This window comes from Mirounga leonina, unplaced genomic scaffold (assembly GCF_011800145.1).
Source record: "Mirounga leonina isolate KUSES-001 unplaced genomic scaffold, KU_Mleo_1.0 Mir_154, whole genome shotgun sequence".
In the NCBI taxonomy this organism is placed as follows: Eukaryota; Metazoa; Chordata; class Mammalia; order Carnivora; family Phocidae; genus Mirounga; species Mirounga leonina.
In genome coordinates, this window is record NW_023270389.1 from 4698759 (window position 1) to 4721012 (window position 22254).

Here is a 22254-nt window from a genome sequence, read left to right on the forward strand (position 1 = left end):
GTTCATTTTCTTTTTTTTTTTTTAAAGATTTTATTTATTTATTCATGAGAGACAGAGAGAAACAGAGGGAGAAGCAGGCTCCCAAGGAGCGGGAAGCCCAATGCGGGACTCGATCCCAGGACCCTGGGATCATGACCTGAGCTGAAGGCAGACGCCTAACCATCTGAGCCACCCAGGCGCCCTCCAGTTCATTTTCTAATCAGGACACCATGAGGAACAAAACTTACCAGTGTCACACTCAACCTTTACCTACTACATATCATAAAGGTATTAAGAATCAGCCAGGCCTACCTTCCAGAGCCACTCAGCTCTTCTGTCACATCCCACGGACGTCAACCACAGCACTATTCTCTGCTACCAGAAACCTAAGAGTCTTACAAAGATTACATTTACAAGTATGTTCAGTACTTGCAGGGAGTCAGTACTCCCTCTTTGGCCCTGGCCCATGCTGCTAAATGCACAGGATGATTCCTCTGCTCACCAAAAACTCTTCAGAGCAGCTATAAAAGAGCAGCCAACTTTTTTTTAACCCCGAATTTACTACTATGTCCTGAAAAGTTGGAATTCTGAGGTAGACTGAACTCAGACACCAACTGACAGCAGCATCACTTACCAGCTTTTAGTGACAAGCAGCTGGATTCTCCTCTAAACAGAAACAACAGTCCAAAGCCCTGAGAAGGGAAGAGACTTGATTTGACAAGAGGCTGAACAGAACTCAGGCAAACGAATTCCCAGCTTTTAACACTGTAAGAAACACGGTCCACACAAAGGCAACACGCAAGGCAAATGAATAAAGGAAGAGGGAGACACACTCACGTCTAGGCTTAAATGGAGTTATTCGAAGATACACAGCAGTAGTTCAGGACAGAAAGTCAAGACGCCCACAGACAATAAAACTTGTCAAAGTAATTTAACCAGAGTGGAACACAGCCAAGAACAATACCCCAAGTCTGGGACACTGGGGTAGGAATTTTATGACTTCAGTGGTCAGCGCTTGAGCATCAGGGCAGGGTCTGTCTTGGCCTCAGGAATTTAAACGCCTTCAACTCCTACTCACCTTTCCTTCTTTATCACTGAAGTAGGGCCAGGCTGAGCTCCTGAGAAAATAGGTCTGTTGATTCCCTGAAGGGCTGAGAAAAGTTAAAGTTTAAATGGCAAAGGTATCTCTACCAAGCATAATAAAAATATTTATGAATACATTTCAGAATCTCTTCAGACCGCCTCGGTATGATCTAAAACCAGAGTAACGCTGAACTACTGAACAAACAACCCGCAGCTACAGAAATAAAACGAACCAGGCAAGTCGTCTCCCGGCTCCCCTAAAACGCAGAAGTCATTTAAAAGGAAAACCGGACTCTCTCCAACGCTAACCCATGGCCAAACCTCTCAACAAGAAGCCACACAGCAGGGGGAAGTCCCGGAGAGAGCGGGCCAGCGCTAGTGCCGGTTTGTTTACAGAGACTTCAGCAACAATCCTAGGAGTCAGAAATTCAAGCCACCAGATGCTTTCCAGCCAACAGGGCGCAAAGGGTACGGTTCTGCGGCGCCCTGAGGATCTGGGGGTGAGGGGAAGGAAGCTGCGAGAACTGGATTACAAGGGGCACAAGCGCACACGGCAACAACTGACTCGGACCTCGGCCTTCCGTACGAGGTGCTGGGCCCGAGGACTCGGGATGGGGGAGGGGGCACCCTGCGCGGCGGCCCCGCGCGACGGCGAGACGCAGGGCGACCGCTTCCCCCCGCCGAAGGGGTGAAAACGCGCACACACACGGGTCACCCCAGGGGCAAAGACGTCCCCGTGGACTGCGGGGCAGGCTCTTGGGGGCAACCCCGGGGCTGCCCTGAGGCAGGGGCAGCCGGTCCTCCCGGCGGGACTCGGCTCAGGGCCAGGAAAAGACCTGAGCCCCGGGAGCTTGGGAAGGGAATCCAACCTATCCTGACGGGGAGCGGGCCAGGGGCGAGGGGGTCAGGCCAAGCCGGAACGAGACACGGACCGGGTAGGTCAAGGGGGGGGTGTCCGGCTGGGGCAGTTACAAGCACGGGAGCCGGCGAGGCTCAGCAGCCCGCCTCCCGTCTTGGGTCATCCTTCTGCCAGCGGCTGCTCCGACCGTTCCAGGCCCAGCCGCCCCGTCCACTGCCGCCACCGCCGCCGCCGCCATCTTACACTGGCCAGCGGCCGCCACCACCACCGCCTCCGCTCTCGGCGCCTGCGCCTGCGCCGCCACGCTTTCCGGCCCCGTTTGCGACGAGGCGCTGGAGGAGACTGAGGGAAGAGTGGTCGCGCGAGCTCTCCGCTCCCAGCCCTCCTCGGAGGACGCAGAAGGGGCGGGGCTTAGGGGCAACGGAAAGAGCGAGGGGCGCGTGCGCACTCCCGGGAGGCGAAGTTGTTTTGGCCGCGTGGTCCGAGGGGCTCGCTTTCCTCGCGCAATCGAAACAGATGCGAGGGAGGGACCTCCCGGACTCGCGGTGGTGGGACGGGAATGAACTTCGTGGCTGGCGGGCTGGCGGGCAGCTTCCTGGGCGGCCTCCATTTTTGCCCTGCTTTTGAATACTGGAAACAAGCAGTCGTCGCCGGGTTTCCTCTGAAAACCCCATTTCCTTTGAGGACCTGGTTTTCTTCAGTGGTTTTTACACCTTCGAGACCCGCTTCCCCCCGAGAGCGTCCATGCCCCCATTTTCCAATGAAAAGAAGGGATTCGGAAGCTTAAGGTGCAGCCGGGCTATTCCAGAGGCTGTTTCTCCGAAGGGGGTGGTGTGCTGTGGGTTCCCCAGAATGGGCTTGGTGCTGTGCGCTCTGCTCCGTTCTGACACCTAAAGGAAGCTTGCAGAAGTCTGGAAAGGTGGCCGCCAGGCGCGGGGATTTTTGACCAGGCCAGGGCGCAATCATCTGACCCCTTTCACCTCCTCTATCGCTATCATCTACTATTAGGTCATTACGTATTACTTAGACTGTTGCAATGGACACCTCGCTGGTTTGTCTACTTTCACTATTGACCTGCCAGTTAAACAGAAGGCAGCCAGTGTGACCCTTTAAAATTTAAGTCAGGTCATATTATTACCCCACAACCCATATTATTACCCCAAGTCTTCCCCATCACACACGCACACACACACACACACACAAAAGTGATCACAGTGGCTTCCATCGAGGGCCTTACGTGTTGTGGCACGTTTCTCTGATTTCATCTCCTCCCTTACTACCTAACTCTGCTCTATCCTTATTGGCGTTCTCCACTCTTAACTCCAGCCAAAGCATGATCCACCCTTAAGGCTTCTGCATTTGTTCCCTATTCTTGGGATACTCATGTACCAGATCTTTACTAGACTTGCTCTCTCCACTCAGTCAGATCTCTACTGAAATCCTACTTATTCTGAGAGGCAGCTCTAGACTGTTCCAACTAAAATGATATTCTACACCACCATCCTCTGTCCTCTTACTCTGCATTGTTTTTTTTCCTAACATTTTTTACCTGTGAACATTTAACCTATAATTATGTATCTGTAATCTAAGTATACTACTAGAATATGAACTCTGTAATGGCAGGGACTGTATCTTTCTCACCTTTGTAACCCCAAACCTCTAGAAGAGGACCAGAGCACAAAGTAGCTGTCTGATGCCGTACCGTTCTATCCGTTCTTTCATTCACTCTGTCAACATCTGTTGAATTCCCATAGCATGTAAGGCCCTGTTCTAGGTACTGGGGCTGAAGCAGTAAAAAAAAACAAACCAAAATTCCTGCATTCACAGAACTTATTTCCCAGGGCAGAGGTTGGGGTGAAAGGGGAAGACAGGATCACACAGACAATAATATTAAAGTTATGAAGACCAGTGGAGAATAAAGCAGGGTTTACCTGAGTAGGTGTGCTCTTTTACTGAGGGGGTTCAGGAAAGGCCCTCTGCTGAGGTGACATTTGAATAAAGATTTGAAGTGAGAGAGTGAACCATATACACAGGGGAAAGAACCTTCCAGGCAGAGGGAACAATAACGTAAAAAAGACCTGAAGCTTGAGTGTGCTTGCTGTATCCAAAGATTAGCAGGGAAGCCAGTGTGGCAAAAGAGCAGATAGGAAATTAGTTTGGAGATACACGATGGGAGCCGGATCACTCCCAGATTTATAGACCAAGGAGAGGACTTTGGATTTTATCTCCAAAGAGTGCTAGAAAGCCATGGAGGGTTCTGAGTAAAAAAGTGACAGGATCTGATTTATAAGTGAAGAGATTTACTCTGGCTGCTCCTTTGAAAACTGCCTGCAGGGAGGCAAAATAGAAGCTGAAAGACAGGAAGCTATTGCAAAAGATCTGCAAGACTAGTGTTGCAGTGAACGTGATAGGAAGTGGTTGGATTCAGGACATACTTTGAAGGTGGCAGAGGTGATTTGCTCATAGATTTGAGTATGGAGTGCAAGATAGTCAAGCTATCTCAGGTTTTTTTATTTGAGTGACAGGATAAATAGTAATGCCATTTACTGAGATAGAACTCCAGGCAGGAGGGGGGAGCAGGAGGAGAGGTTTTTTTTGGAAAAATGTCCAGTTCTATTTTAGACATGTTAAATTGGAGGTGCCTATTAGATTTCCAAATGGAGCTGAGTAAACAATTGAAATATGAATCTGAGGCTCATAGAAGACAATTGGTGGTATAAACTGGGGAGTCATTAAGGTATAAATGGTGTATATAATCACGGAGTGGGGAGCACTTACTTCATGTGGAAGAAAAGAGAAACAGTTTATATATATAGGCTGGACCCTCTAATCCCACGGTGCTCCAACTAGTAAAGGTCAGGATGTAAAAAAATCCAGCAAAATTTATTTAGAAGGAGCAACTGGGAAATAGAATTTATTTTATTTTTATTTATTTGACAGAGAGAGAGAGACAGCAAGAGAGGGAACACAAGCAGGGGGAGTGCGAGAAGGAGAAGCAGGCTTCCCGCAGAGCAAGGAGCCTGATGCAGGGCTCAAACCCAGGACCCTGGGATCATGACCTGAGCCGAAGGCAGACGCTTAATGACTGAGCCACCCAGGCGCCCCCAGGAAATAATTTAAAACCGGAGAGTAAGGGGTCTTATAAAACAAATGTTTTAAATGTTTCAAGAAGGGCACTATCAACTGTCATTCTTAAGAGTTTGAGGTTAAGATGACTGAAACTTGACCACTGGGTTTGGAAACATGGAGGTTAAGACCTCAACAAGAGTGATTTTAGTGGAGCTATGGAAATAAAAACCTCCCACTGTGTGATCCGGTTTCTATGCTTACTCTGGTTACTATGCTTCGATGGACACCATTGCTCTTAACCACCAAATCTTCTTTCTTATTTTGGGCTTTCCTATTGCGTTTGAGGTTGTGATGATCATTACCCCTTCTAAATATTCATTCTCACAGCTTTCTGTGACATGTCCTTCATAGTTCTATTTATATCTCTTGATGATTTATTTCACGAACTGCTCTTCCTCTTCATTCTACATGTTATTCCAAAGTGATCTTATTCATTCTCACAGTTTAAACTACCATCCCTATCCCAAAGCCTTTATTGCCAATCCAGGCTTCTCCTTCAAGCTTTAGACTCACATACCTGATAGCCAATGGCATTTTTTTTAAAACTGCTTTATTCAAATGAAATTCACATACAATTCACCCAAAGTGTGCAACTGAATGGCTTTTAGTACATTCACAGATACGTGCAACCATCACCACAGTCAATTTCCAACCATTTTCATCATCTCAAAAAGAAACCCGGTACCCAGTGCTATTACCCCCTATCTCCCCATACCCTTCCAGCCCCAAGAAACCATTAACTACTTTGTATCTATGGATTTCCCTATTCTGGACTTCCATATGAATGAAATCGTATTTTTGTGTGTGACTGGTTTCTTTCACTTAGCATGTCTTCAAAGTTCATCCACGTATCAGTATTCCATTCCTTTTTATAACCAAATATTGTTCCATTGTATGAATATACCCCACATCTTGTGTATCCCTTCATCTGCTGATGGGACAAGTTTGGTTGTTTCTTAAGACTATTATGAATAATGCTGCTATAAAAATTCATGTACAAGTTTCTGTGTGGACACATGCTCCATTTCTCTTGGATATATACCTAGGAGTGGAATTTCTGGGTCAAGTGGTTAACTCTGCTTAATCATTTCAGAAACTGAGTTTTTCAAAGCAGCTGCACCATTTCACATTCACACCAGCAGTGTATGAGGGTTCCAATTTCTCCCCATCCTGGCCAATATTTGATTATCTAACTTTTTATTTCCAGTCATCCTAGTGGATGGGAAGTTGTATCTCACTATGATTTTGGTTTGCACTTCCCTAATGACTAACAATGTCAAGCACTTTTCACATGTTTATTGGACATTTTTGTCTTCTTTGGAGAAATGTCTATTCAGATCCTTTGCCCATTTTTAAATTGCCTATTACCGAGTTTTAAGAATATATATTCTAGATACAAGTCCCTTATCAGGTATATGATTTACAAATATTTTCTCCCATCCTGTGGGTTTTCATTTTTGGTGGTGTCCTTTGAAACGCAAAGCTTTCTAGTTTTGATTAAGTCCAATTTATCTTTTTTTCCTTTTGTTGTTCATGCTTTTTGGTGCCATACCTAAGAATCCCTAGCTAAGCCCAAAGCTATGACAGTTTTACCCGTTTTCTTCTAAGAGCTTTACGGTTTTAGTTACTACTTTTAGGTCTTTTTTTTTTTTTTAATATTTATTTATTTGACAGGGAGAGAGATAGCGAGAGCAGGAAAACAAGCAGGGAGAGTGGGAGAGGGAGAAGCAGGCTTCCCGCCGAGCAGGGAGCTCGATGCGGGGCTAAATCCCAGGACCCCGGGATCATGACCTAAGCCAAAGGCAGACGCCCAACGACTGAGCCACCCAGGCGCCTACTTTTAGGTCTCTGACCTATTTTGATTTTTTAATATAATGTGAAGTAAAGATTGAGCTCATTCTTTTGGCTATCCAGTTGTCCCAGTACCACCGTTGAAAAGGCTATTCTTTCCCCGCTGGTTTTGGCACCCTTGTCAAAAATCAGTTGACCACAGATGTGTGAGTTTATTTCTGGACTCTCTGTTCTACTCCATTGGTATGTGTCTATCCTTGTGCCAACAGCACACTGTGTTGATTACCATTGCTTTGTAGTAAGTTTTGAAATCGGGAAGTTTGAGTCCTCCTTTCTTTTTCAGGACTGTTTTCTTATTATGAGTCCACCGCAATTTCATGTGATTTTTAGAATTACCTAGTCAATTTCCACACAGAAGTCGGCTGGGATTCTGATAGGGACAGCACTGAGTCTTGAGATCATTTGGGAGTACTGCCATCTTAATGATGTTAAGTATTCTGCTCCATGAACATGAGATGCTTTTCCATTTATTTAGATCTTCCTTCTTTCAACAGTGTTTTATAGTTTTCACAGTATAGTTTTGTACTTCTGTTAAATTTGCTCCTAAGTACTCTTTTTCCCCCAAGTATTTTTTTTATGTTATTGTGAACAGGATTGTTTTCTTAACTTCATTTTTGGATCATTCATTCCAAATGTATAGAAATACAATGGATTTTTGTAAATTCATCTTATGTCCTTAGAATTTCCTATACAAAGATCATGCCATCTGCAAATATGGCTTTTATTTCTTCCTTTCCAATCTCAGTGCCTTTTATTTCTTTTTCTTGCCTAACTTTCCTGGCCAGAACCTCCAACACAATGTTGACTAGAAGTAGTGAGAGCTGATATCCTTGTGTTGTTCCTGATCTTCGGGGAAAAGTACCCAGACTTTCACCATTAAGTATACTGTTAGCTGTAGGTTTTTCATAGATGCACTTTATCAGGTTGAGGATGTTCCCTTCTCTTCCAGCCATTGGTACTTTAACATTCCCAAAGTGAACTCACCTTTGCTTTACCTTTGTCAAACTCAAACTTCTCCTATTTCTTATCTCTTAGTTGACACCACTGTTCTGTCTTAGGCTGGATTCCCTAGAAACAGAGATCAAAAAAGGGATTCTGTGCAAATGGTTTGTTGAGGGAGTGCTCCTAAGTAAAACCTGTAACAGAGTGAGGGAAGCAAGATAGGATAGGGGGAAAAGTTAGGTAAAGATATGGATTCCTAAGTTTACCCTCCACCAGGAACTCTTGGCAAATACATGGCACGTTTGCCCCACCTTGAGGAAAGGGGGAAGGATCACTTGCTGATAACACAATTACCGATTACATGTCATCACTGATAATGCAATCTCTATCAGAATCCCAGCTGCCTTCTTTGCAGAAATTGGCATCATACCATTGTCTGTGATGCTGTCCCTGGGAGGGAATAACCTTCCAGGAATTCCCAGCAGTGGCTCCATCGGCACAGAGGGCAATTCTCAGAAGGATGCAGCTGTGAGCTATTAGCAGCCAAGACTTTACACTTCCTAGTAAAGAGGTTCTAGACAGTGTACCAGTAATGCTTACTACAGTCCACTTCTAGCACTGCTCAGATCCACATGCTTTGTATACAAGTTCATTCTATCAAGGCAGTTTCTCCAGCATTCTGGTTAATCACAATTTCTGGGGACACTTACAAGAGGGGTCCCTAGCACCCATTCTGGATTCATCTCCCCATTGGCTAGCACTTCTGTTAGTCTATATGGCTTACCCAGTAGTAATCCAGACCCTCATCCCTGAGGTTTCTGAGCCCCTAGAGATCATGCCCTTATCAGGATGTAATTGTTGACTTCCTCATTTATAGTTAAACTGAGTACAGGAGGACCAAGAGGTATCTCAAGGATCCTATGTGCATCACACACTTTCCTCTCCATGTCCCTGTTAGCAGCAGTCCTACCTCCCAGGCAGTGTGGTAACTTCTTTGCTTGATAGTATGCAGGCATTAGGAGCTCAAAGTGACCAGAAGACAGCACATATTTAAGTCTGAGATTCTTATGTTGTGCCTGGTAGAAGGATCTCCCACTCCACCCCACCCCACCGCCAAAACCAGGACCTCCAGAGCCACAGAATTTAAAGTTGCAGGGATGGTACATAAAACTCCTCAAATAGATCACTGGGAGTGATGCTGAACAGGGTGACTTCTATTTCCACCCCTTGGTCCCAGAGCCCTTGGACTGAGGATAAAGCACCCTATTATGGTCATATAGGTATATACTGTACTGTAAAGGACAGCACCCCATTCTTGCTGGCACCACCAATGTACCTTCCAAAGGCCATCCCAATGCTCTAGTAAGTCAGAAGCTTCTGGATGGAAAGGTATTTGGTAGGAACAGTATACCCTACTGTCATGCCCCCATTGCCGCACCTGCTTTGTCATTAAATGGGTCCCTTGTTCCAAGGCATTATTATGTAGGATCCCATACCAGTAGATCAAACGTCTCTGAGTCTTTGGATGGTAGTACTAGTAGCTAAGGCACTTTAGGTAGGATAAGCAAAGTTAAAAAACACGTGATCAGAGTAAGCTGTCAGCGTGACTTTTCCAGCATGGAACTGTTGCCACCAGGTGGCGGGTTGTTCTTGAGCAGTGGTACTGAACTAGGGCATCAGCATTGCTCTTTGTAGCTGACAGTTAAGACATTTAAAAGAGCTAGGTCAGCCTTGGGTAAGAGAAGAGTCCAGTGCTAACAGGTGGATAAATAGCTCCATCTCTGCCAACAAGGTGATTCTCCTCATGAGCACACTGTGAAGAACGGGGCTAGGTGAGGCTCCTGACCAAATTGTCCTGTCCATTTGGTTATTAGTTAACACTTTTCTGGTGAATACTTTAACAAGTCCCACTCTCACAGACCCACTGAAATGCTCTTCACCAGACCTTCTCCCGCATTTTCCTATCTTGCACTTTCTGGGCCCCTGACCAACCAGCCCGCCGACTGTGAGTTAATGTATACTCTTGCCTCAGGCCACTTCTCTCCTTCCAGACCAAGTGGATGATCAGCTCCATTGCCTGAAGACCTACTGGTTGAGAATTTCTCCTCATCGTTGACTTTCAGAGCTACTCTAGATGGGGCTGTTGAGAAGCAGTAGTCCATTATTCGTCTTGCCTTAACATATCAAACCAACTCATCCACAAACCAGGCCTGGATTTCTTCCTCCTCTGTCAAATGGTTGCAGGAATTCTTACATTGCCACAGGCATGAGCTACGACAAGGCTATCAGTGCAACAGATATAGGTAAGACAGAGGTCTGGGGTCCCTTGTTTGCTCTAACTTACTTGTACCCACTAAGTGTGTTTGGGCTTCTTCCCAAATGTACCACTTCCACTGTAAGATGGATTGCTATTGTATCCACCCAACCTTATGACTTGGCAGGTCCCACAATAACCAGCTGGCTATATGGGCAACTGGTCACATAGTCACTTGACATTTTGTGGTCAGGCACTGAGTCCCTATCAGGGCCTAATCGTATGCTAGGAGATGCTTTTCAAATGATGAAACTTTCTTTCCTGCAGATGGCATAACGTTACTCCAGAACCAGAGATCTATGCTGGAACTCTCTACTGTGGATTGCCATAGAATCCACACATCATCTTTCCCTACCACAGATACCTCTAGTGCCATAGAATTTTCCAGGCCATATGACTCATGCAGCAGCGCTGCTTGTATCATAGCCTGGATCTGCTGCAAAGGCCTATCCTGCATTCCCAAGTACAGAATATAGTGCCTCCAAAACTGGAAGAGGGCTACCAAGGCACTGTGCTTTCTTGCAGTAAAGGATACAAGATGCAGTAACTTATCCTTTACTTTACAGAGAATGTCCCAGATTACTCCAGATCACTGGACTCCTAAAAACTTAACCAATGTGGTAGGACCCTGTAGCTTTGCAGGATTTATCTTCCACCCTCACCAAGGAATCCAAAATACTTGACACTGCTTGTTCATCAGGTCTGATTAGCATATTCCTACTTCCTGAGTAGCATAAGCTTAATAAAGCATATGAATACGATATTCTGTAGAATGTCCAGCTCCCTTTGGACTACACTGTGAAAATGGGGGAAAATTAACAGAGCTCTAGATCAAGATTGTGAATATACACTGGTGTATCACTTGTGAATGCAAACTGCTTCTGATACTCCTTTTTGATGGGTATTGAAAAACATATTCACTAGATCATGGGGTCAGCAAACTTTCTGTAAAAGATCAGACAGTACATATTAATAACCATACACCTATGACAGAAGCTGTGGTACTTTCTCTAGTAGAGAAAACAACACCCAACACAGTACCGCAACAACCTACTTCAGTTTACTGTAGTCCACAGCAATCCAGTTTTTGCAAGAACCAGACAGGTGAAACTAAAGGAGGAAATGATGGAAACCCACACCCCTGCATCCTTCTACCTTTTTAAGCATTTAACTAATCACTGCCATTTTCCCCAGAATACGATGTTATTTTTTATATTCTATCTTGGCAGAAGTGGAGGTACAGTTTCAGGGGCTTCTATTGGGGCTTTCTGCCAACTGCCAAATATGTCCATTCAGATTATACATTTGGAAACCTGAAAAAATGACCATAAAGTGGATTTCTGGACCCACTGTGAGACAGACTTGGGCAAGCACTCCATTCTGAGCCCACATTTCCTTATTGCAATGTGGATGGGATGTAGGGAGGGAAGCGCTGTAGTGGTGCTTTAGGTCCCTGGATATCAGAGTCAATTCAGACCCAGTATCCCTGTTTTCCAACTTAAAAAATTTAGGTCATCTTCCCCCAATATACAGTTAACTAAGTAAATGGATCTTTTAATTGATAGGTTGAGTCTGAGAACTGTCTCAGGCCTAGGAAATTGGCAAGGAATTTTGACTTTTTGTTGAAGTTACTGACCTCTTTCTTCTGTTCAATCATTCTTGATCTCTCTTAATTAAATATAAATCAACACCTTTCTTGGCTGTCCATTTATCTGGTCCCTAGGCCCACCCACATTCCATTAGCCATCTCCACTTTGAACATGCTGCCCTTCTGGAAGTCCACCCACCCTGCTTCTGAGAGTTAAGTGCAAAGTTGCCGCTTGGCCTCTGCTATGCCAGGATCCTATCATCCTCACTGCTACAGGGGAAACCAGTTCTTAAACATCCCCTTCCATCAGCCTCCACCCACAGAGACAGCCACTTCTGAACTTCTCAAAGACACCGGTGACCCATTCATTAGTGCCTTTCCTTTATAAAAAAAAGTTGTCCCCAGGCCTTCCTGAGAACATTGTCAGCCGGTGGGTTTTCCAGTGTAATAAACATTCATTCTTGCATGCCCACTTCCTCTAAGTCTTTTGATCATTTCTCATATGGTCTATCATCTCAACTTCATTTACTGTGGGCCATCAGTTTTTTCCAAGTTCCCCAAAGCCATCTCTATAGCATATCGTAAGCATCTCTTCGTGCCCTTGCCAGGATGGTCCAGAGCTACAGGAAAATGTCCTCATTATCACAGATTCTGTATGAATTTGAGTCTTAATTCATGAAACCATCCAAACAACTACAAGTTTATTATCTAACACACAGAATTTTGGAACAAAGGGGCACCTCCTTTTGAGAGCAGCGTAAAAACTCCACGTACAGCTTACACCTGAATTCTGTGAAGGTTATTTTTAAGCAAGAGAAAAGGCTAGAAAAATACTATAAATATCCCTACAGTGACCTATCTTGCTAAAGAAAAAAGTTCACTGGACGCAATCCTCATGTGAGAGAGAACAGGTATAGAAATGTAACAGCGTGGCCGATGGAGCCATGGAGCCCGGGGAGGGCCCCAGCAGTGCTTCTCAAGGTGGTTCAAGGACTTGTACTGGTCCGTGAACAGTTTTTTTTACTAGTCTACAACATGATGAGTTAGAAACTGAAAGTGTTTAGACACCTTTTAGCATTTTGACATTGCCGTGATACCCAAGTGCATGATCCATGGACTTATCCTGCTGAAAGGGGTCTGGTCAGTTCAGGTGTGGTGAAGCTTGTGTAGCGGGCAGCATCCTGTGTGAACTGCACACTTGTCATGGGCAACAGGAACACTTCTTAGTGTGCAAAGGACTGGATATTTGTAAAGCAAAAAGCCTGGTCCTTTACCACAGACAGTTTGAGAAGGACTGCTCTATCCTTCCGAAAGTCACAGAATCACTCAAATAGTGCTTCTGGAACAGAGAGTAACTGGAGGTCAATTTGTTTATGTTCAATCAAAATGAAAACAAATGACTTCGGAGCAAAACTAAATTGGACTAGGACATCTGTTTAGATTCCTGGAGTAAGCCCTGACTAGGCCGGCGGGAGTGAGAATTTGTAAAAGAAAGCTGCCTGTATAGTAGGCACTTGGTTCAAGGGGCAGGGCCTTTTTGTTCTTCCCTTCTCCTCTCTATCCTCGTCCAGCTTTTGGCTGGAGCTAGATGAGAGAATTTTGGCCCTTCAGGCCCTGTGACCATCATCTCAAGTCCGCCTGCACTGTTCCCACCTCCTGCAGCTCTACAGTAGAGGAGTCTCGGATTCAGACTGGGGCTCTGCCCATACTCTGATAAGGTACAGTAGCTGGATGTTCCCAAACAGCCTGAGGCCCTCAGAGCACTTCCTTCCTTGTCAACACCACAGAACATGTAGGATCATTTTAAGGGGTGAAAAGCTTAACCCAAGGGAAGTGCCATGTCAGGAACGCAAAGTGACTCAGATGCTGAATGTACCCTTGCTCTGTGCCCCATCTTCTGAGTGCAGAAACGGGACAGCCAGCTGGCCTGACCAGAGTACCCACCAACACATGGCAGCCAAGGTCCATGGATGCATTGGTTCCCAAAGAGAGGTGCAAGGTCAACTCGAAAAAAAACAGTTATTAAAAAAAAAATGTTGGGGCGCCTGGGTGGCTCAGTCGTTAGCGGCTGCCCTCGGCTCAGGTAATGGTCCCAGGGTCCTGGGATCGAGCCCCGCATCAGGCTCCCTGCTCGGCGGGAGGCCTGCTTCTCCCTCTCCCACTCCCCCTGCTTGTGTTCCCTCTCTCGCTCTCTCTCTCTCTGTCAAATACATAAATAAAATCTTAAAAAAAAAAAAACACGTTAACATTACTAACAATAATAAGAATATCAAATGTTAGGGTACAGTACCAATTGAAGGGTTTCCCAGATTGAAACACCCAGAGAGAATGAGGCAAGATGGCCAGTCTCCTTTGCCAAGTGAGGTGCAGACCGAGCTGGGGAAAGGGGGTGGTGGTAGAATCCAACACTGCAATGTTATGCAGAACTAGTATGCAAACATTCCTCACACTGCATCTTACAGAAGGTGAGGAAGATCAGAGAAAGACCTGAATGAAAAACAGGCCACACTCCTCAATCAGAATATTTATTAGTCAAGAAAAAGGACCCAGGCTGCACCCCACTCCCATTCCCAAGACACCTGCTTAATCAAGGGACAGGATTCAAAGAAATCGGAGGTCTCAAATAAGCCAGAACGTATCTGGGGAAGAACAGTCATTCATTTCCTAGGCCTGACACTGTAATTATATGTGTTTTCCAGGGAGAGGGGCCAATCAGAGTGGTGGATGGCCCAGATGAGGGGAAATAGGATGGCCCTTCTTTTGTCACAGCTTGGGTTCAGAGAAGGGTTGGAATTAACAGGTATTTAAAAAGAGAGATGAAGAGGGGCAGGGGGTGCAGGAAGGTCAAGGGCTGGTTTCACCCACATCACACAGCATTGTTCAAAGAACCAAGGTAACAACTTTAGTTCTCAGGCTGGAATAGAGTTGAAAGCTCAGCACTTCGAGAGAGGAGAATCCCAGGGCTTCTCTTTCAACTCTACTGTCATTAGATGCAAAAGGCCCCACTTCCTTTTCCTTCACAGAATTCACAACGGTCTGTCTAAAGGCAGGAGGACATGGTGACAGACCTAGAGAACCAGCCTGGGCTGTTTCTCCCCATTCATTCCCAAAGGCCCTGCCCAAAAGAACTAGAGAAATACAGAGTCCCAGGACTCTGTCTCTGCTCCCCAGGTCCAAGAGGGAGTAGAGACAAGGCACAAAGACCCTGGATGCAAAAGTGAACATCAGTGTGGCCATATATAACATTATTTGGCAGGGAAGAAAGTGCATGCCCCACAAGGGATGCCTTCCTTCACCTGGAAGGTAGCTGGGCCTTTGCTAGTAGCAGAAACCACATGGATAGGGCTCACAGAACCGGCCTGCACAATAGGCCATGTTTCTAGAAAGATAAGAGTCAAAGCCTCAGCTGGTATGGCACAATCTCAGCTGGGACGACAGAGGGCAGTGGGCAGACTGCTCGTGCAGACGACACTCCTGCCTCAGTTCCCAGTGGTTCTGCTGACTCCAGATGCTCCCCATGGCTGGGAATCAGGGACAGACACGTGTTGTGTTTCACATGATCAGACACTGTTCGCCATTGGCACCTGGTGGGCCCGACAGATTGAGGGCATCCAGGTCAAAGTTGAGGCCAGGAGGCTGGAGAAGAGATGGAGGGACGGAGATTACTGCTCTTACCTCAAGTGAGAGCTTTTGAAGGTGCTTCCCCTGTAGCCACAGTGATCGCTTCATGTGCAATCATTAAAGATTACAGAATTCCAGAAACCTGGGACTCACATTCAAATCTAGAAGATATACTCACCATCTCCCCAGCCAGTTCTTTTGGAGGATGGCCCAAATCCTGTAGCTGGAAAATAAGAGGAACTTGAGAAAGAGAAAATCCTAGAAAACAATATAGCAGCCCAAGAAGAATCTGAGCCATGGTCTCTCTCCTGTCTTCTGGGGACCAGGCTATGGGACCTCTCTTGTGCTTCCTCCTTTGCCTGGGTTTGGCAGTGTGGCATTCTTCCCAGATACCTCCTCCACCGAACACCCAAAGAGACAGCACCAGGGGGCAGACAGCAAGAGGAGGCCTTACCTGCTGCATAAGATCCAGCACTAACTCAAAACGAGCCTTCTGAGTGGCCTCACTGTCTGTGGGGCTCTCTGCCTCAAACTGCTCACATATCTTGCCCATGACACTATGTTGTTCCTGATATTTTTCAAACTGCTCTGGAGGAAGAGACTCCCGGTGACTCTGCAACCATTCCGGATACTAAGAAAAGACAGAATGGGTGGGGAAAAATTAATGAACAATGGATAGGAAAGGAAATTAAACATGAAAAACAATAAAATATGAAGGGAAAGGGGAGGACATGGAGGAAAGAAAAACTGAAGAAGTGAGTTCAGCGTAGGAAGTGGCACTGACTCCAACCCCGTCACCTGGCTATGCTAGCACGGATGGTCACCAGAGGGTGGCGCACTTCTTCTGTGAAGGGCTACATGGTAATATTTTAGCCCTTGCGGGCCATATGTAACCTGTCACACAGCCTTTCTTTCTTCTGTTTTGACTTTACAACCTTCAACAATTCTTAAAGGCGGAGTTGGCTCTGGTCCACCCAGACCTTGGCCTGCTGACTCCTGGTCTAACTACTCACTTCACACTTGACCACATGTTGGACTGTGTCACTGAAACGCTTCTATTCCTGTATTCTGTAGGCTCTCTGACAGCAGGAACCATCTTTTACACTACTCTTAAACTGTTCATAGCATAAAACAAGCAAAAGAAAGGGCTGGTCAGACAGCAGCCCCAAACCAGTTTACAGAAACCAGAGCTGAAGGATTTCCCCTTCTACCTTCAACATCTTCAGTGTGGTACCTTTATTCCCAGAAACACAGCTCCTCCCCAGCCCTCCTGCTCCAAATACACAAAGGAGAAAAGACTGGATGGCTTGTGCACTCGAGTTACTCTCTAGCTCTGTAGGCTCTAAGCAAAGTAGCCCACAGGGGTTGACACAACAGAAAACAAGGAGGAAAAGCAGAAATGTAAGTTCACAAACCTTTTCGGTAATCTCCTTCAGTGATGGGTACAGCACATCCTTGGACAGGAGGTTCTGCATGATGCTCTGCATAATGGGGAGAATGTTCCCTTCCCCATCCCCTTCATCCATGCCCAGCCCTTCCATGGCCTTGGTCAGTTCCTCCTCTGACATGCCTGAGTTCTAGAAAGGACAGAAAGGAGGTAAGCAAATACAGATGGTCCCTGACTTAGGACCACTTTTCAACTTTATGATGGTGTGAAAGGGATGCACATTCGGTAGAAACCGTACTTCAAATCTTGAATTTGGATCTTTTCCCAGGCTAGTGATATGCAGATGATACTCTCTTGTAATGCTAGGCAGTGGCCATGGCTCCCAGGCAGCCACGTGATCACCAGGGTCAACAACTGATGCACTGACAACCATTCCATCCCCTTATAACCACTGTTTTTCACTTTCAGCACAGCATTCAATAAATTACATGAGATACTCAACACCTTATTAGAAAACAGGCTTTGTGGTGGATGAATTTGCCCAACTGTAGGCTCACGTAAGTGTCCTAAATGTGTTTAAGGTAGGCGAGGCTAAGCTGTGATGGTAAGTAGGGTAGGTATATTAAATGCATTTTCAACTTATGACAGTTCCAACTTATGATGGGTTTATCAAGGTGTAACCCCATCGTAAGTTGAGGAAGATCTGTATATTGCCTTCTTGGAATGCTTATCACCCTTTCAGGTGGGAAAGAACTATTTAAACTTGCCTGCAGCAAAATAGTGTGGCAGGAACAGACTTCACATGCTACCAAATAGTCTGTTTTTTGAGACTCTGCTGCTGATGTGCCTGAGAGGTCCCTCATGGCCCCTACCCCTTTCCCTCACCTGAAGATCAGTGGCATTTTTGGCGAGTCCACTTAGTGTCTCCTTCAGGCAAGACGTAAATTCTTGTTGGGAGGTTGCGTCACTGCCTAAGGAAGATCAAGAAAGCCAAGGTCTTTAGGTTTTATCTGTCTGCTTACCCAGACTGACCTGGTTATCCGCTTGGATATGGAACATTTACTAGTGGATCACTAGCACTCCAAATCTCTGAATCCTCTGTGGTTATCTTCATAGCCATTTTCACGAATCTACAGGAACTGTGTGTCAGTTTGTTCTCCATGATGACACCCACAACACTGTGACCTTTAAAAGGTCAGTTTTTAATAATCTTTTCAATGATTTTTCAGCCTCATCCCTTTCATTAAGCCATGTTCCTATCCTCTTCCCATCTCCTGGCCCCGCCCCATGGCAGTGATATAATGAGCGCTATCAGCTTTACCAAGAGTTCTAGTGTTCTCAGGCAACAAAGATGACAGAAGTTTGTTCAGATAGTTCCAGCCCTCGGGGCCTCCTCCTCACCCACTCTCCCGGCAGCTTCTGAGAGCTTCTGGAACTGCTCCACCAGGTGGGGCTCTTCCTCAGCCAACTCCTTCATCGCCTTCTCGAACTCCGCAGTGGCTTGGGAAGCCAGCTCGCTGTCGAACAGTTCCTGGAAAAACTTCTCTTGGGAGGCAAAGAGGGCATCCTGCAGGGAATAGGTGACCAAAATGCATCTCTTACTTGGCAACTCTGACAAAAGCCACAGGCAGTGGCTCTGGGAAATGCAGTGCTTCCCTCCTGCCCATCTCCACTGGCCATTCTAACTCCTCTCTTAAGAAGAACAGTAAGAAAGGCATCTGACCACTGCGGAAAGGGAATGGCGTGGCATTCCCAAACCAACCATTTAAACCTGCTCTTCTTTCAAAGAACTTCCTCGAGATCCCACCACTCCATCGCCAAAAGTCCCTGTTTACCAGGACTGAGGCCTGAAAGAGCACTCAGCAGTGTAAGGCCAAGGCCTCCTCCCCCCAGTCCACTCCAACCCGCAGGGGCTTGCCCCACCTCTGCTCAGAGACGCATGCCCGTCCCCTCCCCCTCCCCTAAGAGGGTGGAATTTATACTTTGGCAGTGTCTCCTGGCGATCTCTTCTGGGGCCCCGAAGCATCAGGGGCCGTGGTGGTAGGAGGGGGTGCTGGGGAGGGTTTGGCCTTATCGAAATCATCAAGAGCACCTTCAGAGACAAGAGACATAGTGTGTGTGTTGGGGGGTGGATGAGGATGCAAGGCTGGGGTCAGGGGAGGGTAGTTCTGGGCAAAGCATTAAGAGAACAATCTTTCAAAGTGCCAACCTTTCTAAATTTTTTTTTGAGTCTCCCTCTCCTGGCCCACCCCTCAATAAGCTTCCCACTTCTCTCCTCATCACCCAATTTATGTGATCAAAGGAGAAGAAATCCCGGGGCGCCTGGGTGGCTCAGTTGGTTAAGCGACTGCCTTCGGCTCAGGTCATGATCCGGGAGTCCCTGGATCGAGTCCCGCATCGGGCTCCCTGCTCGGCGGGGAGTCTGCTTCTCCCTCTGACCCTCCCCCCTCTCATGTGCTCTCTCTCAAATAAATAAATAAAATCTTTTTAAAAAAAAAGGAGAAGAAATCCCTTAAGATGGAAGAGGCATCGCTCTCAGAGCTGGGAGGAGAGAGCTGAAAGTTCTGCAAAGACAGCTCCGTCTACACAGTGCCTTCCTTGCCACATCTAATGGGTCCCCAGAAATCCCACACAAATATCCAACAGGAGCAGAGAGCACAGATGTCCTTAAGCCCCTGAGCTCACTCTGGAGCCCTCAAGGGAATAATTTTTGGCAAGCAAGCGGAAGCCACGCGCTGTTCCACCCAGCTTCCCACGGGTCCCGGCACTAGCACAGACTGAGGGAGAGCACGCTGCACTCCCTGGGGAGCACCGAACGCTCTTCTCCTCTCCTCAGATGCAGCCCTCCCGTGGCAAAGCTCCTAGAGCTCCCTCCGGCCTCCTCGTCTCTGCAGCTACTGATGTGCCCATCCGCACAGAGTCACCTGGCATCCCTCGCCGTTTCTGCTCCTCTTTCCGTCAGCCCACATCTCTGTGACTGGGCAAGAGACGAAACATATTCACCGCTGCCCTGAAAAACCCGAGTCCTCCCCACCATCCCGCCTGCCAGGCCTGGGGGAGGGCATGGCCCACTGCGGGCAAGCGACCAACAGAGGAGCGGAGGGCAGGGCGAAGGAGGAAGGAACACTCAGCCTCTTTCGGAGGGTGAACCGTCTCCGCCCAGAACCGCAGAAGGGAGCTGGCTCGAGCTCTGACATGGGGAAAGAACTGGAACAGGGCCCGCTGAGGAAAAGGTGAAAGGCCCGGCGAAAGACGCGCGAGGAGAGCACAGCGCACAGACGGCGCGCCACGGACCTGTCGACACCTAGAGCAAGCAGTCCGTGAGCGTCGCGGTCCCTGGCCACCAAGCACCGAATGCGGCTGCTGGCGGGAAGGAAGTCGGGTCCGAGGACCCGCTCACGCAGAGCAACGGGAGGTCGGCGTCGGATCGGGAATCGCCGTCCGGGGGGTCACCGCTTCCCCTCCGGCCCCGAAATCAACGGTCTCACACGCTCAGGGGCCCCAGACGGGCTCCTCAGCCCCCGCCGCGGAGGAAGGAGAGGGTGACCCAGGGATTTTCTTCGGAGTCGCAGGCAGACCCTCCGCCCCCGGCCAACCTTGGAAAGCCTCTCCCGCTCCGCCCCCAATAGCTCAGGCTCAGTTCGCCGTCGAATGAGCCCTTACAACCGCCCCCGTCGGGTCTCTCCCTTTACCAGCTCTTACTTTCCAGGAGCTCTTCCAATTCCCGGTCAGCGTCGGCCCCAGCCCCACAGTCCTCCTCAGCGGCGGCCATCTTGCTCTCTCCGGCTTGCCGTAGGGGGCGGGCCTCCGCGGCGCCTGCGCCCCGCCCCGCCCCGCCCCTTCCCCTCGTGCAACCAATAGCAGTGCTGGTCGGTGCGGAGCCGCCATTTTTAAAGGGACAGGAAACGGAGTTTTTTGGTCTTGTTTTGGGTTTGGGGGGGGTGCTTTTTTTTCCCCCCCTCTCTCTCTTTTCTCCCTTCTGGCCAGGAACCGGTGAACTGACGGAGTGGAACTTACTGTCTTACTGTTAACTTCTGCCAGGTTACTTAGTAGCCTAGCTTCCTTTACTTCACCTTCTCGCATTATCCAGAGAAGTAACCGTCTCTCGTTTTCCCCAACACTTCACACTCTCTGGCATGCGATGTTTTACTTCCCTGGTTTCCTGTCTCCCCGCCGCCGCCTAGAATTTAAACACCACGCCGGCAAAGATTTGCCTTCACTGCTGGGTTCTCAGCTCCCGGGCTGGGCCTCGCTGGCGGCTCTTTGCCCGCCCAGACCCCGACAAGGCACACTTCCCGGTGGGGTCTAGCGGCTCTCTCACCTCCTGTCCCCCATCAGGACTGCCAGGACTGAAGGACACGGGCCTAGGAACTTAGAACCCAGCGTCAGCTGGAGCAATTCAGGCAGAAAAAGCCAGTCTGGGGCCGTGGACCGAGCCAGGGGACAGTTCACATGTAGTAGTGACAGACCTGCCTTCCCTGAACGACCTCCTTTTCTCCAGACGGAACCCAACTCCAATCCAGAGAAGCTGGGGGAGGAGGCACGGATAGAGACGACTCTACACATCCCTTCCCTCCTCTTCACATGGGCCAGGACCGCCTCAGACGCAAGCCGACTTTAGCACTTAGAGGGCATCCACTGTTTAGGATCCTGCGCTGGGCACAAGAGAGGAAGAGGGCCAAGTCAGGACCAGCCCCTGCTGCCTGGGGATTAGGCCGGAGGTAGGATCGGACAGACACGCAGTAAGTATGGTACAAGGTAAAGCTCCTAAAAGGAGGATAGAGGGCGATGGAGCTTAAAGGGAGAAATCACATCTAAATGAAGTCACTTCACAGCTCTCATCCTCGGCTTCCTGAACACACACGACTTCTGGGTCAAGCACCAGCTTAGGTACCTTACTCTTTCCTTCAGATTCTTAAAATCATCACCTGTGCAAAACCTACCGTATTGTTCCAGGCACAAGTGGTGTGACTCAGGAGAAAACATTCTGAACTGAAAGTCAGCTGACTGAAGTCCCAGTCCCAGTTCTGTAACTAATTACTTTTGTTCAAAACCCTTCACCACTCAAGGCCTCAGACTGCAACTATGTAACATTATAGTTCCTTCAATTCTAAACTTCTATAATGGAAACGCCCTCTGATTAACCCCTTTCTCCCCAACACCTGTAACAGAATCTATTCCAGGCTTCTTCATTCAACTCCAAACCACTTACATGCCTATCTCTATTCTATCGTTCTATCAAGCACATTACAGGTATTTCTATTGGCTTTATATTAATGTGGTAACAAGCATGTTAATAAGGAAAATAAGGAGGTAACTGAGAGAACATGGAGTTGAAAACAAGCATGATCCTTCCTTTGCATCATTTCTTAAACTTGCTTCTGCTTTTTTCTTCTTACTAGTGATATTCCTGAAACTGCATCTTCACATTTATTCACCTCCTGCCTTTCTAATGTATAGTTCACACTGTTGCAAAATAATATTTTACAGCATTTTTTTAA

The 22254-nt window shown here is 47.5% G+C and overlaps 2 protein-coding genes across 9 annotated transcripts in view; both read right to left on the reverse strand.

The window, feature by feature from the left end:
* The window catches only part of DCAF8 (DDB1 and CUL4 associated factor 8), a 39318-nt gene extending 37017 nt beyond the window's left edge, over positions 1–2301 (reverse strand). Inside the window, exons 1-3 of one of the 8 annotated variants that reach the window (XM_035009926.1) lie at positions 1995–2301; positions 1058–1130; positions 614–671 (exon numbers count right to left, since the gene is read on the reverse strand). The gene's annotated coding sequence lies outside the window, so the exon portion shown is untranslated. Of the gene's footprint in view, positions 1–613; positions 1035–1057; positions 1131–1994 lie in introns of those variants that run through there. The other 7 variants (XM_035009929.1, XM_035009925.1, XM_035009927.1 and 4 more) reach the window with 7 other exon arrangements.
* An 11953-nt stretch (positions 2302–14254) lies between these two features.
* PEX19 (peroxisomal biogenesis factor 19) lies at positions 14255–20560 on the reverse strand. The gene is made up of 8 exons (XM_035009936.1): positions 20456–20560; positions 18736–18845; positions 18155–18320; positions 17639–17724; positions 16782–16943; positions 15821–15997; positions 15545–15589; positions 14255–15381 (listed from the first exon to the last, which is right to left on the reverse strand). The coding sequence occupies exons 1-8, from the start codon at positions 20523–20525 to the stop codon at positions 15298–15300; spliced, it is 900 nt and encodes a 299-aa protein (XP_034865827.1). The 5' UTR covers positions 20526–20560; the 3' UTR covers positions 14255–15297.
* Positions 20561–22254: the final 1694 nt, after the last annotated feature.

What these genes read in the sequence shown, in the direction of transcription:
- PEX19 (XM_035009936.1), bottom strand. Translation starts at nt 20,525, where the DNA reads ATGGCCGCCGCTGAGGAGGACTGTGGGGCTGGGGCCGACGCTGACCGG. An exon ending in TGAAGGAGATTACCGAAAAG is followed by an intron (nt 15,998 to 16,781) that starts GTTTGTGAACTT and finishes GTCTTTTCTTAG; the next exon opens with TATCCGGAATGGTTGCAGAG. An exon ending in TGCTGGATCTTATGCAGCAG is followed by an intron (nt 15,590 to 15,820) that starts GTAAGGCCTCCT and finishes CTTATTTTCCAG; the next exon opens with CTACAGGATTTGGGCCATCC.